At 36.6% G+C, this 17,560-nt stretch overlaps 1 protein-coding gene across 1 annotated transcript in view; it reads right to left on the reverse strand.

Annotated features, from left to right (window-relative positions):
- The window catches only part of LOC104042565 (RP1 axonemal microtubule associated), a 177,882-nt gene that overhangs the window by 57,692 nt on the left and 102,630 nt on the right, over positions 1-17,560 (reverse strand). The window contains exons 32-37 of the mRNA XM_064445442.1: positions 15,993-16,212; positions 14,526-14,680; positions 12,439-12,652; positions 10,872-11,062; positions 8,684-8,894; positions 385-536 (exon numbers count right to left, since the gene is read on the reverse strand). Of these exons, the coding sequence (XP_064301512.1) occupies positions 385-536; positions 8,684-8,894; positions 10,872-11,062; positions 12,439-12,652; positions 14,526-14,680; positions 15,993-16,212 (1,143 nt within the window). The remainder of the gene's footprint in view (positions 1-384; positions 537-8,683; positions 8,895-10,871; positions 11,063-12,438; positions 12,653-14,525; positions 14,681-15,992; positions 16,213-17,560) is intronic.

Raw genomic sequence — 17,560 nt, forward strand, 5'->3', positions numbered from 1 at the left:
CATGATCTAAAGTAGGTACAAAGGCAAGATATCCTACAGAAATGTTATCAGTTCTGGCAACCAGGCGTATTTTAAGAAAGCACTGGTACCTCCCTGTCCTTAAACATCTGGAATATAAAAATAGAACTTTTAGGATATATTTAGTCTAACTCAGAATTGCTTCACAGCTTAACTGTTTCAGTGTAGCACAATGCTGGTGATGCTTAAAAGCAACATGTTACCTATAGAGACAATCACCCCTTAGTTACAAGAGAAAATTTTGTCTATATGAAATATAAAACATTAGTATTTTTGATACTCTGTCAATGAAAACTTTCATGTAAACATAAGTTTTAACAAAAAGACACTTGCAGATTCAGTTACATTTTTCCCTCATGGTTTTACCTGCCCCCTAGCGAAAGTGATCAGGCTGTTTCTCGAGTTAAGCCATCGTTTCCCCGAGTCACTCTTTTCTCCTTGTATACAAAGATAGGCCTCACCAGTGGCATCTGCTTTCTTCAAGTCTCCCGTGTGCAAATGGATTGCGTATTCCACAACTTCAGAAAAAGTACACATGCAAAAACAAAGTGTCAGCAGGAGAAAATGATCCTTGTCTTCTTGCCCAACATCTGCATTATGTACCAATCCCTGGTAGAAACCATTGCAAATTTCATCTGAATCCTGTACTGTTCCACAGAACAGGGAGCACAGGTCTCTTCCATCCTGGTGAAATACGTAACAAAAACACATTCCTGTTGTATAACTCCCTGCTTGGCAATCTGCAGAATGCAGATTTGTTCTGCTCTGACACGGCTCCCAGAAAATCAGCACTACTGGCTGCTGCCTGAGGCACTGTCCCCTTCCCCTAAGGCAGGGAACCCCTTTCTAAGAAATACTTCATGTATAAATGCTGTTTGGAAAGTCCAGGTTCTGGTCTCTAAGACTATTTACTCATATTTCTTTGTTCCTTCCCTCCTTCCCTACATGTGTATCATTTTCTCCTTGAAATGAAATGGGAGCTTACACTTATAAAGTGGCTTAGAAGAAAGCTGGGACCTGATATTCTTAAGCTTTAAACTCATGTAATTATCTCCCAATGAATGGACACATCAAGACTATCAGGCTTTATCACTAGTCAGGCCATAATACTATTACAGTGTTCTTGAAGTTAAAACACATTAATGTTAAAACTGAAATAATGAATTAAAAATTCTTTCATCAGCTTTAATACATACATAGAAAAACCTCTCCATATTTTGTATCAGTTTCCAAAGAACTTCACATGTACTGTGTAATAACCCACAAATACAGATCAGCTATGTGAAATTTGAGTTTAAGGGAAAGCTTTCCTGATTTTCTCAGCTGTGATTGTAGTAAACTGATTAGAAGAGACACCTGTGGCCACTATGTGGAGTTTCTGCTTCCTTGCCTATTTATGACGCAATATACAGGGGAGTGATGCAGATGAGACCAGATTGCATTAATTCCGAAGAAAGTTAATGGAAAACTCCTATGTTCATTTTTTAAATGACCTATTCTAGCCCCTGAGTTTATCATGGAAACAAGGAGCAAGGAAACACTTAAACAGAAACAGATCACAATCTCAATATTCATGGTTATTTGCATCAAATTGACAAGGAGCCCAGGACAAATAAATAGGAAGAGTTTTTTGGGGGTTGGCTTTTTATCCCCTAGTGTTTCAAGTCTGCTCTTACTCACATTACGGTAATAAATCTGCACAATGCCGGTGCTGTCACTTCACAAATCTAACTTTGGTGCCTATATTAGGAATGTGTTCCTTATGTAGTCAGCAGGGAAAAGCAAGTGCTGCAGAAAACGCCTATGACGGGATCCCATATATTCTAGGGATAGACATTAAAAATGAGGAGTCTGAACTTAGATGGTCTGAATGTTCCTCTGCTTCTAACGACCAGCATCATTACTTTGGCCTAAGGAAAAAAAGCTATTATCTTGCAGCAGCACAGGTTTGTAAAGCACACCTTTCTGATATTTTTCAGAAGGAGGAAACCATTTTTATCCACTGTAAAATGCAAAGTCACATTTGGGATATGAGTAATAAGCAATGTACCACGAATGTATTCAAGAATGCAGGTATTTTCTTTTGAACTTTTTTTGTCACAAGCTTCAAGACTGGTTGGTTTGTTTTTTCTTTAGGGACTGAGCACCCTTAAAATCCAACATTTTACAAATACTGAGCTATCTTTGATTACTCCAAGCTGTTCAGCCCCAACTCCCACACCCTTCATCACTGGTGCAGTAAAGCAGATACAGACAACATCTAGACTATGTGACGGCTACATGCTGGAGAGTCTTCCAGCCTCACTCTACACTCATCCCTACCTAGGACCTGGCTGGCTGTACAATGTCTGCTTTCCCATGAAATGCTTGTGTGCAAAGAAGGGAAACGGTGCTTTAGACAGACATGATCAGGGAGGAAATAAGGAGCACTTTGACTCTCACAATTAACAATACAAGATAGAGAGCACTGAAACACACATTATTTGAGTCTGAAATACATATTTCAGCCTAAAATACATCGCAGGATACACAAATGTTTGAGTATAGATCTTGGAAACATCTGATATTTTCAGTACAGTTTGCTTCTTGAATCAAATTTAAACCAAGATAGAAATGGCCCAGTTTAGCCCAACTGTACGTCCTTTAAAAAGATATAATTGTTAGAAATTTCTGGTAGGTTTGAGAACGATTGTTAGAATCCAGAAACTAAGGCTGACATTTATTTTCATGTGTAGGAGACAGGAAAACAGGGAGGAAAAGAAAGTGTTCTGAGGATATTTATTTTTAAGCGTTTCTTACAGCCCTATTCACAAATTGGTGCTATTCATATTAAGTGTTATAACAAAAGACCTGAATGCAAATATTGTGACATCTTATATAGCTATTTCTTTATATGTCTAAAATTAAAAGTTCACATCACTGGAACAAGGGTCCTAAAGGGTGGGTTTGCATATTGATTTAAAAATTACTAACTAAAAGGGTTCATTAAATAATAAGGGCTATATCAGGCTGCTGACAAAGGTGTGCTCCTTGCAATAAACTTCTGAAATTACTTTGTTTCTCTTCATCTTTTAGTACACGGGGATAACATCTGAGAAAACCTGTCTTCTGAGAAGTAACTTTATTTCACTGCAGCATTATTTACTTTACTTCAGGGACTTCCCCTGGGATTTTATTTTTTTAAAATCGTTTAAACCAAGAGCTGGGAAAGTACTTGTAATTGACAGCATTGCTCATGTTTGATGATAAGAAGTAAACCAAGAGTTTTTCTAGACTGGGGCCCTAATGTATCTCATCACTCTCTTCAAGACATTTAAATATACATGGCCAGGTGAAAGACAATGTAGCTGCATTAAAGCGAGTGTAACAACGCAGACTTGCTTTTACTGGAGATCCAGATAGTTGAAAGTAGATGGCCTGTCCAGGTGGCCCTTTGCCATTTAGCTAGTGACATTTTTGCTTTTAGAGGAATTAGGAAATGAAGGTAAGATTCTGCGTCATTCACCTATAGTGTTTCCTTGCCTGTACACATTGGTCATATAAGCAGATTCATTGAAGTCAAAAGGCTGCTTGTGTGAATAAGCTCAGAAAAGTTTGGTCCACAGATCTGATCACTCACGTAGGATGGATTAGAAATCACAGTGCTCACAATTATCTTTACTGCTTTTGTCCTGAATCACTGATATTCTGTACAAAATAATCACAAGCTTAGCTTTAATCACACAAGTATTATTCAAATGAGCTATACACTGAAAATTAGAAACATATCTATTTTTTTTGCTGAATCAGTATTTTCAGCTGAATCTGCTGAATCTATTGATGCATAATTTAAAGTTTAGTGTAATCACAGCAAATATTTCCCATTAATTTTCAAAGGTTTTAGATTAGAGAAAGGACTTCCACTATGTAAGTAAAACAGAAATATGCAAAATAACCCCTACAAAGGAAGGCATTAGACAAAAGGGATGCTGGGAAATGGGGTAAAAGTTCTTAGGGGGAGTTTGGGACCCTCCTCACTATAAGGTGAACGTACCCCAACAACAAAAATCTACAAAAATAAGATGTTCTATTCAACCTTGCCATTCTTTGTCTCTTCCCAATACTACTTAGAAAAGCTCTGTTTCAAATGTAAGCCAACATAGTGCAAAACTGAAAGTGATCACCTAATGCTCATTAAAAGGGGAAAAATGCCATGAATTAAAGAGAGGACAGAGGATGTTTTGAATTTGCCTTTTTTTTTTTTTTTTAATTTACTATGTACTATGTATTCAGATATCATTAACTGTGATAATTCATTAACATTTGCCCACAGACCTCTCAACAGCCTGTCAAGGGTGAACAGTTTCAATGATACAATTGCATCCTTTCTGAATGTCAGGGAGAGAGATAAACCTTTTACACTGTTGTGATATTAGCTTTGTAATGAAATCAGGCAATTCAGGTAATTTTTCCAACAAAGCAGGAAATAGTAAGAAAAACTGTTAGTGAGGAAACAAACTATCAGATTAACTCCTCTTCTGCTGGAGCTCTCAAGACCTTTGCTCTTACTGCTGTCCTCTGTAGATTGTCAGGTTCTTCATGAAAAGATGAGATGTTAGGGATGAGAATGCAAATGGAGCAGGGTAAGGTGCTGTATTTCAGAGCTGTTGGATACAGCTGACAGGGACTGTTTTTTTCATAGGCTTCTGCCAAAATTCTACTCTACAAAATAGCAAAATAAATAGAAAAAGGCAATATGGGGAATGAATATTCCAGAGGTTATTGTCATAATTCCCCATTTAATCGGTTTGTTTTTTAAATGAATGCTAGGCATCTAAGAATCAAAGATGAGTAGAGTAGGCAGGAATATTTTTAAAACGTTTGTTTGGTTCTATGGAAAAAAAATGTGGAAAACCACATTTGATGCCTAACCCTGCTAATTTATCATATAAAGAGTCATAAAAAATTAAAATCACCCTTTCTGTGACATTAAAGGTTCGGGACAAGATCATCAGTCGATATAGCCACACAGCTGATCTGCTCACAACAGTGGAGCAAATCAGTTTTTGCCAGTTGAATATCTGACCTTATTAATCTAGTCAAAAGGACAGGGTCCATCTAACCTACACAACAGAGTGTGGTAGAAACACGCCTGAGTGAGCAGGGATTTGAATCAGTAAATGTAAGCAGAACAGCATGATTCACTTCACCAGCTCTGCGCCTGAGCCAGCCTGGTTCATGCTAGTTTGGTGCCATGCTTGAGCTAATAAGCCTAATAAGTCAAAAGACTACATTAGCTGGAGCATCTCTAAACTGCTTTCATTTGGAAGATAACATGAGGTTTACCATTAACTTTAATGAAAAAGGAATTATTTGATAAATATGAGCTTTTGGACTGAACTGTGTCTGGAAGAGTTAAGTATCATGTAGTGAGTTACTACTTCTCCATGCCTGAACACATCATGGTACACTACTACATAATAATGATCTGTTGTGATTAGCAAAGCACTGGAAATGTTACACTTTATCTATTAACTGTAAAAACATAAAGATGGGTGACTTTTAATAAAGATCAATATGTTTGTTAATACAGATGTTTCTTACTACAGATGTTAAGCACTTAAATCCTTCAAGTTTTTATGTTAACGGATTTGTCTGGGGGAGGAAGGAGTAGCAGGATGTCAGTAGACTCCAGGCAGAAACAGTTTATTTCTGTCACAGGAGCCCAATGTCAGCCAGAAGAGGTCAGTTCACAACTGGTGTTAAAAATCTTTTAGTAAAGAGAAAGTAACACTGGTCTTCAACAGTTACTTTGACAGCTACATATTGCAAAGTTCTTACTGTAGCTTCAAACAGCTCCTGTTGCTATAAAAGTCCTGGTGCATGCTTTCAATCGCAGTTGCAAATAATGGCATTCTAAAAATTATCCAGAAATCATCAAGAAATATGAAGTCTAACAGCAAGGATATCTAAAATATTGTTATTGTGTGCGATGACTTTTACCCAGTGTGTTAATAAGCACATCGATGTCCTGCACAGAATTATCACAGAACTCATAAAATAATTTTAATCAATGTCTTTTAATCCAAAGTCTGAAAAGGTGCATGGTAAATAATTTGGCCCATGATACAGATAGACTAAAATAATGTGCTCACAAATACCAGGATGGACAGAGTAGAGAAAATAAATTAAAAGTAATTATTTGCTTCTGTGATACTAGCTAATATCCAGAATACAAATTCAGCTCTGAGATAATCCCACAGAACCTAATGAAATTATGCAATAGAATCATATGATGTTGTTTTTAATATAGTTGTATCTGGGCAGTTACCTATAGTCTGGGCTTGGGCACTCACTTTTAAGAAGAAATATTTGTACAGATAGAAGAAAAAGCAATTTCAGGGATTCACATTTTAATTTTATTTTATTATATTTTTTGTTTGTTTTTAGTTAGTTAGAATAGATTCAATGATAGCTGATAAATATGATGGGATTTACTGGGCATGAAAAAGCATCCTCACGACACACCAGATGAGGTGGGATATGTAGGAGACATGGACAGAGAATACATTAGAGCTCAGAAAGAGATGAATAAACATGGAACAAATATGTTTGTAGATGCAGGAAAAAAATGGGAGTGGGCACTACTTTTAACAAAGGAATTACAATTTTCCTGAATATTTCAAATTTGTGGAGATATGCATTTTTGCCTTGCTAAATCTCATGGAATGAGTTAGTTCAGAACAGAAATAATTATACTAGTATGGCCTTCATTACAGCTAGGCAACTGACATTACTAAGAAAGGTTACTATTTATTTGGATGTCTAGTTTTTAGCATTTACTTTGCTTCCTATAAAGTTGTATACCTGTTGTTTGCTTTGACTGGGGAGAGCAATAATCAATATTGTTCAAAATTGTTCTTTTGTCTTTATTTGAATTTATTCTTTCAAGACACTCGTTAGAGACATCTCCATAAATGGATGTCTCTTTCAAAGAAATAATGAGAGCAAGCACATAAAAATGAATTATTTTTTTTCTCTAGTAATCAAACTGGAATACAAGGAAGAGGTTAACAGAAATTTTAGACTTCATTAGTATTGGGGCTACAAAGAATAAAACTGATATTAACACTTCCAGTTGTAGATCACCGGACTCCATAAAATGGTTTGTAAAAAACTTCCTAGGTTAGTGGATACTACCTATCTAAGGACTACATTTTGAAGGAGAGTATATACACATCTTTTTCTTAGAAATTTTGCAAGAAAAACACCTTAACTTTCTAATATACCTCAAAACTGAATTGCTTTAAAAATCAGGATAATAATGTCTGATAATATCTCCATTTGGTTCTTAGTATAATGGAGGCTTTGAGGAGTGCATTTTAGAGGGGTTTTTTGTTTCAATTTCTGGAGTTTTCATATGTAGTTAAACTTCTAGCAATTTTGAATTCTGAAAATAATTACCAATGCTTATATATTTCTCCTGTCATTCATAAATAAATTGGGGAAATAAAGCTTTTTAACAAGTTCTGGGTTTACTATATTCAGCATTGTACAACCTGCATATATTATATCCAACTTCCAATGTTATTTTGAATTTGACAGATCAAAACCCTAAAATAATATATTTTTTTCAGTAAATTAATAGAAGGCTACTAATTGTTTAAAATTATGCAAACCCACACAAAAACCAGAGATTTAAAAGGTCTTCAGTGTTTTATTTGTTCCAGTTTCAGCTTTAAATGGGATGAAATATTTAGGAAAATCTCCTTAAAGAATAGTGTGCAAAAGTTCACATGGAATATTTTATTCCATTTTCTGGGCTGCTTCCGTCTTTTTCTATTAGTTTCTGTTTAAGCAGAACACTCTTTGTACTATAGCCTCTAGCAATAAACCTCTTAACTGTCACTAAAAGCTTCAATATATGATCTTTACTATCCCCATCAATCCTCTCTATTCTAATGAGGTGGATAGATGGGAAGCCTATTCTTAAATAGGTAGTGATCAAATTATCCGTATGCAGTTGGTTGCTCCTCTCCATATTCCTGGGCAGCTGGGAGAAATCACTTTATTATCTCTCTGGCGTCATACAATTCACATGTGTTACTAACGGTAGAGAAACATGCAACTCAGTCCATATTTTTGTGGAATATATGCTGCGCTATAAATTTCTCATCAACATCAACCAAACACTGGTGCAATTGGGTATCTCTTTGCTGGCTAATTGTAACACATTTTAACAATTCTATCTCTGTTTTGCAGGCATTCTGCAATTCTTTCAGTCTTAAAAATTTACTATGTTTCTAGGTCACATACATTTCTTTGTGAATAGGAAGATTCAGGTAATATCACACAGTAGATGGTATTTTGTACACATCTTCAGCTGACATAGTGTTAATTTAAAGAGATAATAAATAATCAAGAGCTAAAACTGGAACATCATCTAACATGAAAGAAGCCAAATCCTATGTTTGGTGTCAGCAGTTATAGCATCTGTCGTGGTCCTGATACCAATGATTTCTGTTTTCTCAGCTTTCTTTTGTGATAAATGCATGTACAAAACCATCACATTCCTTAATATCAAATTATTATGAAAATCCTCACATAGTATTTTAGGCCTAAAAGAGATATACTGGTGTTCCAGTGACAGATCCTGACCCCAGTAACAAAAAACGACTTAGCTTACCAGGCAAAGGCTCCTGATCTGCATAGAGAGCTGGCAGTTCCACACATTTGTCTTCATTAGGGTTGAACCAGCAGTCAAAAGCTAAATACATCTCTTCCTTTGTGCTTATGTGCTTCATATGCAGTAAATCTAAGTGCCACGGCTTTTTTATCTTGCTGTGTGGGCCAGTTACCTGAACTTTGTATATTGAGCCAATATCTGCCAGTTCATCCTATGTGAGGAAAAAGAGAAGATGCATGGACCTCATTCTAATTGTTCCAGATCAAATGTAGTTGCCAGCTGTATGCAACAGTTGAACAAACTTCAGCAGTTAAAGAATGGGGGCAGATTTATAACTGCTACTATTTTTCTCTTTCTAATCAATACCAAATTGATCAACTAACATGAATGAGGAGATGGAATTCTTGAGGTTTTATATCTGAGAATGAGTGGTGGCAGTCACTGCTGAAATTTGTACACAGAACAAGACAGTGTTGATATATATTACACTGATTCAGCAGACTATTTGCAGGCACAGAAGCTTTAGTCAACTCTAAACATTTTGAAAGCTATTGAAAATATTTCTTACAACTTGTAATAAAGATGGTGCAATTAACTATAAATCTGAAGGATAATTAATCTGATTTTGAGGGAACATCGAAGAGATCTCCATCTTCACCCTACATCATGTTTTCATAGAGAAGCTGTCCATTAAAGTCTTGCTTTTCTTGCATTCATGCTTGAGAAAAAAATCCTCCAGTTCTACTAGGGATAGTACAGCATCTCTGTGACATACCATTGCTTGAGTAAGTTAGAGGAGACCTTAGATAAATATAATTATTGGTTTTAAACCAATAATTTTCCCTGTAAGGGGAAAAGAAGGGAGAAAACAGAAGTTGTCTTTTCCTCTTCTCTATTTCTCATATTCTTTCCTCTGCTCTTTCATTTCAAATACTTCCCAGCTAGTAGAAGTGTATATGACCTGACTTCAGCCTTTCCTCTGACAGGGCACTTCCAGCTTCATACTCTATATTTACCAGAGGTTCTTGGAAAAAAACTTAGGAAAACCTTCTGGGTACTCCTCATTTTGGATCATGTTTATGGCCTAGGCTAGCCTGCTTACTTCCCCTTTCATTATAGAAAAGAGGAACATCAAAAAACAGCCAATTATTTCTTTAGCTCAGTCATTAAGTTCAATTTACCTGACTAGTAGGAAGAAGAACCAGGAAACGGTTTCTGCATTCACAAACCCAAGGCTGCTTTCTGATGAATCCCAAAATGAAAAGTATCATATTTTCATGCACTCTTTGGGCTTTTTGCCAGGGCTTTCTTCACCCCCTTTCCCCCCACCCCGATTTTCTCTTGCTACCTGCTTCCACAGTTCCAGCAGTCAAGCCTGAAGAAACAATTTTCAGGATGAGGCTTCATGGACATATTTCTCTAATGCAAAGCTGGCTTGTGAAGTTCCCACTTTCCTGTCTGCCCACTTGCTCCTATTCCCTCAGTCCTCCCTTATATTTGTTTCTGCAACTGCAGGATGAACCAACAAAGGTTAAAATGAAGCCTGAGGAACCAATCAAGGTTAAAACTTCCAGCTTTCTCACAGGGATCAACCATTTCCTCAAAACCCACAAGGGACAGCAGAAGGATGGATCAAGCAGTACAAGACCAGGACAAGTAGTAGTCATGCTTCCCTTTAATATCATCCTAGCTTCCAGCACTTGGTGGCTCAGGGACCTCCTGAGCCAGAAGAGGTGTCTGCAGCATTTACCTTCAGGTCAGTACCAAATTCTACTGAACTGATCTCTTATGGAGAGCAGAACAAGAAAAGTGTGAGAGTATCACAGTGTTGGCACTGGGAAGGAATTATAGCTACAAGAGGGAAGAGCGAGCATTGGGAAAGAAGCAGGCTACCTGAGAATCAGTACCTGCCGTGCCGTATATATTGTACTATACACTAAGGGACCAATGTCCCTTAGTGTGGCATTCTCAGTATGAGACATTGGGAGAATCTGCTCATTCAAAAACCATTGTTCAAGTGACAGTGTTACTACCTACAAACAAAAATGATGACCTGTGCCAAACTACACAAAGGAATTAAAAATCAATTTGGTAGTTTAGTTTAAAGAAACAATTTAACTTAGAATTAAGTGGGTTACTGGCTACACAATTCCTAGTTTTTTCTTGCAATAGAGAAAGGTTGAAGTACTTTGATCTGAATTGCTTTTCCTGTAACTTGAAGTGGCAACTTTTTGTGACTCAAGTTGCCATAGAAGATGAAAGAAAGGCATATTGGATCCTCTTCGTCACTCAAGTCAGATCCAGTGATGTCCATTATCCAGAGACCTGATGACTTCATGTTGATTTCAGGCAGTTTAGGAGTAGAAATCAATCTTCTACCTTTAAAAATGATCAAAGAGCAGAGGAAAGATGACAGCATGAGGGAATGGCATAATATAACAGGATCATAGCCTTTACAGTACACAAACAAAGCTCTATTTGCAGGTTATGTTGTATCTATAGCAACAGTTCACTAAGAATAACACATCAATACCTTTATTATGTATTTTTGCCAGGAATTTAACAGCTTAATGTTCTTCCTGTGTTTAAAATTTAGTTTCAGAGGTATTTTCTTGATACCGAGGTATTTTCGTTGTCATGTTTAAAAGTAATTACTAAGAGAACATTCAGTCACCTTTTAAAGGTCTAATTAATTGTTCTTAAAAAAAGCAATCAATGTTACTAAAACCACTTTATCATTTAGAAACACCAGCCACCTGTAGCAAATAGGCAACAAATGCAAAATGAATAATACCAGTGAACTCCACTTGTTCCACTGGGATCTTACCCAGCAATATAACCTGTGCTGTAATGGTGCAAGGCTGACAGGTAAACCTATAATAAACAGACAAAAGTATTTGCCAGATCCTCAGGTGATCAATATTACTATGTCCCTCTCTTTTTCTTCATTAATTGCTGTTATCCTTCATTTTCTTTCATTTTAACCATTATATAGGAAATTAAAATGATTTAATGGAAAGGAACAGTGCAGTAAAATGTACTTTCTGCAACTCAGAAAAAATCACACAATTGAATACCTGTATTTCTATCATGGGTATTTTATGATTCTAAGTTGTCTTACTCCCTCTGTGCAAAATTTGTAGCTCATTTAACTTTACATGGAATTGTTTCCACAGGATTGAAGTAAGGAATCTTTTCTATTAGTTCTAAATGACCAAAGGTCCTGTTGTGTGTTCTTTTGCCAAATACATCCAGGTTTAGCTTTGCACAACTTGCAGTGTAGTAGGCTTGAAATGAGCAGAAACTGAGCATACCACAACTGTTGCTTTGTGCTGTGGAATAATACAACAGGTAAAGACTAAGCTCATTTCACTAAAGTAACTTTTCTCTGGATTTCAAATGAGATCCTAAGCCACCTGAAAGTAGTGCATAAAACTTAAGCTATTTATCCCCATGAGGCACACATCCCAAACTGCTTTAAATCTTCCATTACAATGTGTTAAATTTAATTTGGAAGGCATGTTCCATACACACACATTGACAGGATGGAATTTTATTAACTTTGCCCTTACCAGATGTGGTTTTCCTACGAGAGTAAGATCAAACTGAAAATTCACATCTTCAATAAAAGAAAAATACTATAGAGATCTGAAAGAGTTGTAGCCAAATTTTATATATATACACACACACACACACACACACACACACAGAGAGACATATATAAACAGGCAGGCCAGTTTTGCAGAAGAACTTACCAACTGTCACAATCTCACAAACAGTCTCACGTAACCCCAGATGAGTATCAAGCCAATTCCACCATGGGAAGACCCATTCTTTGTCTGAGTCTTGTGATTCCTTGACTGTTACCATCTTGAGGTACATCCCAGCCCCGTAGCCTTCTCCGTCATGTCCTATGACCACTTTTTGCAAATGACTCAGAGAAACAGCTTCCACCAAAAACGAATCCACCTGCAAATAAGGGAAATACTTAATAAAACATAGTTTGGAACTAAATATGCTTGAACGTCAGGAAAAATATAGTCTTGGATTCAGCTGAGGATTTAAAATTTGTGCCCGCTTTTTTGTCATATTTAACATAACATCTCCCCTCTGAATCTAAGAAAGTACACGCTGATTATACCTAACATTGAATCCCACATTCATCATTAATGATGCATTGTATCTGGACATATTGTCTTTGTGTCATATGTCTTTGGACAATATGGATCGTTTCATATTACAATAAAATGCATATACCTCAACCTTCTGACAGTCAAACATTTATGACAAGATTTTTGTTCTAATCAAATTTCTATCTGTCATGGTACTTCTAGTTTCTAAAATTTATCATGCAAACCTGGATATATAGTAAGAGTCCTAAAGAAAAGTTAGAAATCTATAGAGAGTGTGTTCACTCCAAGATAGCTTCTAAATTCTTCTGCAACAGTCAGGAAAGCCTGTCTTTTTGTTTTTCTTACAAAATGAAAATAATGGTGGAAACAGCAAATAGAGAAAAGTGTAAGCAATAGAAGGGAGGAAGCTGAGATGAAGGTGGAGAGCAATTTGGGCAAAAGACAAGAGATGGGAAGGGAAGCAGAATGGAGAAGGCAGAGTAAGAAAAAAGAGAAGTAAACACAAGCATTAGTGGATGAGAATAGGGCCAACAAAAACAACAAGATAAGGAAAAATGTGAAATGCAAAGAAAGAAATTATATGCCCCATTAAATTCTTACTTTTTTCCTAAGAAAGCCAGGTGTTCTGTATATGGCCCAGCCTAGGGCCAGATGCACCTGATGGTGGCTAAACCAGATGTCAGGACAACTAAGAAAGAAGATATCAGCAAACTGATCTCTAAAAAATGTAGTACTTGCCAAAGTCCTATGTGTTGTCCCTGCTACTTTTTAAATTAAAATATTGGAGAAGTAGATTTTCTGCTGCTGATATTAGAAGTACTTTCATATGACAAAAATATTGGTTTTTTTTTTCTAACAACAGTCAGGATGCAACACCCAGATTGTAAGCAGAAATCATTAACTTTTTAAATTAAGACGTTTTAGGAAATAAATCTGTGCATGAAGGTAAATTAAAATAATTATTGTAGAGTGCTATCTTCTGTATATAGGCATAGCCCTGAGACATACACAGAAATGGAATTTAGAAATTCTCTCAGTTTGTTACTGGTTCCACTTTTACCCTACCAAATGCTGTGGTAATTGTGTAATGAAATAATTTCACAGAAATCTAAGACTCTTCTTGACAATGTACATCCTGCTAATGAGCTTTTTCAAACTTCAGTGTTTGGTGAATGAACCTCTCATAGGAAAGCCTAATACACAAGAGAAGAATTCTATTGTTACTGGTCATCTAGAAACACTGCTACTGTGTGCATTCTCTTCCCTAAGTGGAATTTTTGTCTCTTTTCTAACCTTTCTGACTAAACATTGGGTTAGTGTTTCATGTGGGACTGGAGTTACAGAAAAATCACTGATTGCAAAAGTCTCTCCGCAATTTCTTTAACTTATTTCGAATCACTGATTTTTAATTCTTTGCTACCTGTGCTGTCCTACATTTGGAAAGGAAGAAGTAGGAAGCATGATCACAGAGGATCCCCCCAGTAATCTGCTTTCTATGTGCTCATGTCGAGCCTTTATTATCACATGGGCATGTTCTTGCACAGGAGGGGAATAACGCTGGCATTGATCTACTGTGAACGTCTGGAAGATAAATTCTGTTTCCAAGCTCTTGTCCATCTGTAGCAAGATATATTCTCAGCAGGCATTAAGTGACACTTAATGCAGTACTAACCCCTGCACATGTAAGACAGCATTTTTTGTGCCATTACCTTATTCCTTTGAAATTTTCTTCCTTTTGCTAAAGATGTATGAAGTTGCCTCACACCTGTGTCCCCTCTTTTGCCATAGAGGGTAATGAAAACATTTGCAAAAGTTTCTGCTCCCCAGCGATCGCCAATATGTACAGAGACAACATACTTATAGACTGTACAAAAAGAAAAAAAATGGTTAAATAAACCTGATTAAGTACAAGGTGTACCTATAAGAACACAGCAACACAGTGATTTAGTAAGACTACTGCATGTTTTTATTTCTGCAGCTTCCAAAAAATCTGCTGCACAGTGATTGAAATAGTCAGGTTACTCTTTATGAATCTGAACTCTTCATGCTAAGATCAATAAAGACTTAGAAATTCAAAGAAAATTGGACAATTTAGACTTATGCAGCTTAGAGCTACTAATATCTAGACAAAATCTGCCCAGTTCTATTTTACTGTGCAACATCTGGAAGATAAGAACTCATGTGAGTTTGCTCAGGGACTGTTAGAAACTGTATTATCTTTGCAGTATATAATAACTATCACAGGTCAAAGAATAAGACGTTATGTAAAGTTTATGCAGATTAGAATAGCAGAGACAGCATAGCAACTGGATGCGTGACATGATATATAAGTATAAAAATTTACAAAATGCACTTATTAATTTAAGGCTCATGGCAGGAACTATAAACTTTTCACCTCTGTAGTGCTCCTGTATAAATGCATTTCTACACAGTCTGGATTTTTTCTGAGAAAGATCATTATATTGCATGTGTATTCATACTCATACAAAAAGAATAACCAACATTTTTCAAATGTCATTTTTAATGTACAGTCCTGCTGAGTTAACATTTAACTAACATAATGCTATAGTTCCTTTTAAGGTCGTGAATAGGTTTGAGGTATTCAGGGACCAGAACTTCTGGAATTTTAATTTAGAAAAGCAGTCATGTCTCTAGTTCTATCTCATGTGTAACTGCCAGCTTTTCTGAACAAGTGTGGTACTTTTATACTCTTCACATTCCAAGCGCATCTCTGAATATACTCTGAAACTCTCAGCATGTCAAAAAATAGTCTTTAGAGAAAAACAAATAAAAAACTTTTTTTGTACAATGAGGATTACTTCTGATACTTGTGTTAGTCACTAAAGCTATTATAAGCTCAGTAATTCAATAGTAAGCCTGCTACAAATCTTTTCCATGGCTTTGAACATGTGCTTTATCTTTAAAAAGTATAATTATACTGTTTTTCCCACTTAGAATCATACAGAAGATTTAGCAACTGTGAAACCCAATATGCTACCTAACTGAAAAATTAAAATTTCTTAAGTGGTCAGCATCTTTCCAGTGCATATAAGAAGGCAGTCGCAAGACAGCCACTGAAGATATCAAATTCAGACAAAGTGGTGTATTATATCTGTGGCATTGATTTATTTTCAGGAGGTTAGTTTACATTGTTTATATCTTCTCACTGTTTTTACCAGGTAAAGTTTTCTGGTCCTCATTGACTGCAGGGAATTCTTTCACCAGCTCCTTGTCTTCTCTGTTAAGAAAGAGCCAGCACTTACAGTCAAACTTCAGTTCTTGTTTCGTATGTAGCTCTTGTAAGTGAACAGACTTCAAATGCCAGCCCTCAAAGCTTGGCACATCATCACAGCTGACCCGAATCTTGTATACATCTCCCAGATCTCCAGTCTCAACCTGCAACAAATATCATGAGGAAGAGCACACTGTCATGGCTGGTTCACTTACAGAGATTTTCCCAAACAGAGGAGAATTCCTAAACTTAACATTAACCAATGGAAAAGCTGAATCTGAGGCTGGGATAAGCGTGGTGAGGGAATCAGTCCTTCACTTTTTCATGGTATGATCATGGGTGCAATTATTTTCCCTGTTTTCCTCTGTTCCCTTATTATCATTGTGAGCATGGGTGAGTCAAGGTTAAAATTAAAAACATCTGTGCATTTAAGCTCTTTAGACAAAAGGTAAGATGTAAAACTGACCCTACTGGATACGGGGAGCATTAACTTACAATTATAGGTCCTGACACAAGCAGTCAAGTGAGTTACTAAAATTAATGATAATTACCATAAACCTAGAAAGTTTTGACTAAATTCTCATTGGCAAAATGATTAGGTTTAGAACATGAAATTACTTTACAACCAGTTCTTTAGAAAAGAGAAGGGATATTTCTGCATATAAGTAAATCATGAATGTTACAGAAATAACTCTGTAGAACAGCACTTCCCTGTTTCCATACTACATATGGGAAATTCAATATCTGGTTGCTGATTGTGGGCTTCTGTGAGATCTGGTTAAACCATCCAGCCTCGGGCTGTGGGAACTGGGATGATCAAACTGCATCAAGCCCTCGTGATCTCCATGACATTAACCAATGCATGATAAGTCTTCTGAACACCAGAAAGGTGTGCTGCAGCCTTTCACTGGGCATGTGCAAGAAAGACAGGTTGGGAAGTGATTTTTGAGTGAAACAAGACAGGTCTCCTATTTTGAAAAGGTAACAATTATATTTAAGGATCAAGACAGAAAATGTTGCCAGTGGCCTTGTTCTTCTCTCATATTGCTTTTTTTTTCCCCCAGACCAGTCACAAGATAAGCTTTGGTGACTGTTGCCAGGAAATAAATCCTTTGTGCACCCAATAGCATCACAGTAAGAAACTGAAGTTAGTCTTACACAATCATGCTCTGGGACCAGCAGCACCACCATCAGACTGGGTCCTAAGACAGAATACAGAGCTCCTAATAGATTAATTTATTCTGCTTCTCAACAGAGCCCTGCATCTGACAGCCCTTCACTGCTGACCTAGCTTGCTTAAAGCTAGTTCATGTGCCTCTGCACAGTGGACACACATGTAGGAAAGTATCAGCTACCTTATTCTTATTTGGGAGGAACCATATAAAAAGTATGGTTTTGTCATTTTGGGAGAGAGTTAGCCACCCTCATTAATAACTGTTACACAGATAAGAAATAGTAAAACATCAGAGTATGAAGAGGAGCAGTTTATTGAAAATAAAGCAACCTGGCAAA

Source organism: Phalacrocorax carbo, chromosome 2, assembly GCF_963921805.1.
Source record: "Phalacrocorax carbo chromosome 2, bPhaCar2.1, whole genome shotgun sequence".
In the NCBI taxonomy this organism is placed as follows: domain Eukaryota; kingdom Metazoa; phylum Chordata; class Aves; order Suliformes; family Phalacrocoracidae; genus Phalacrocorax; species Phalacrocorax carbo.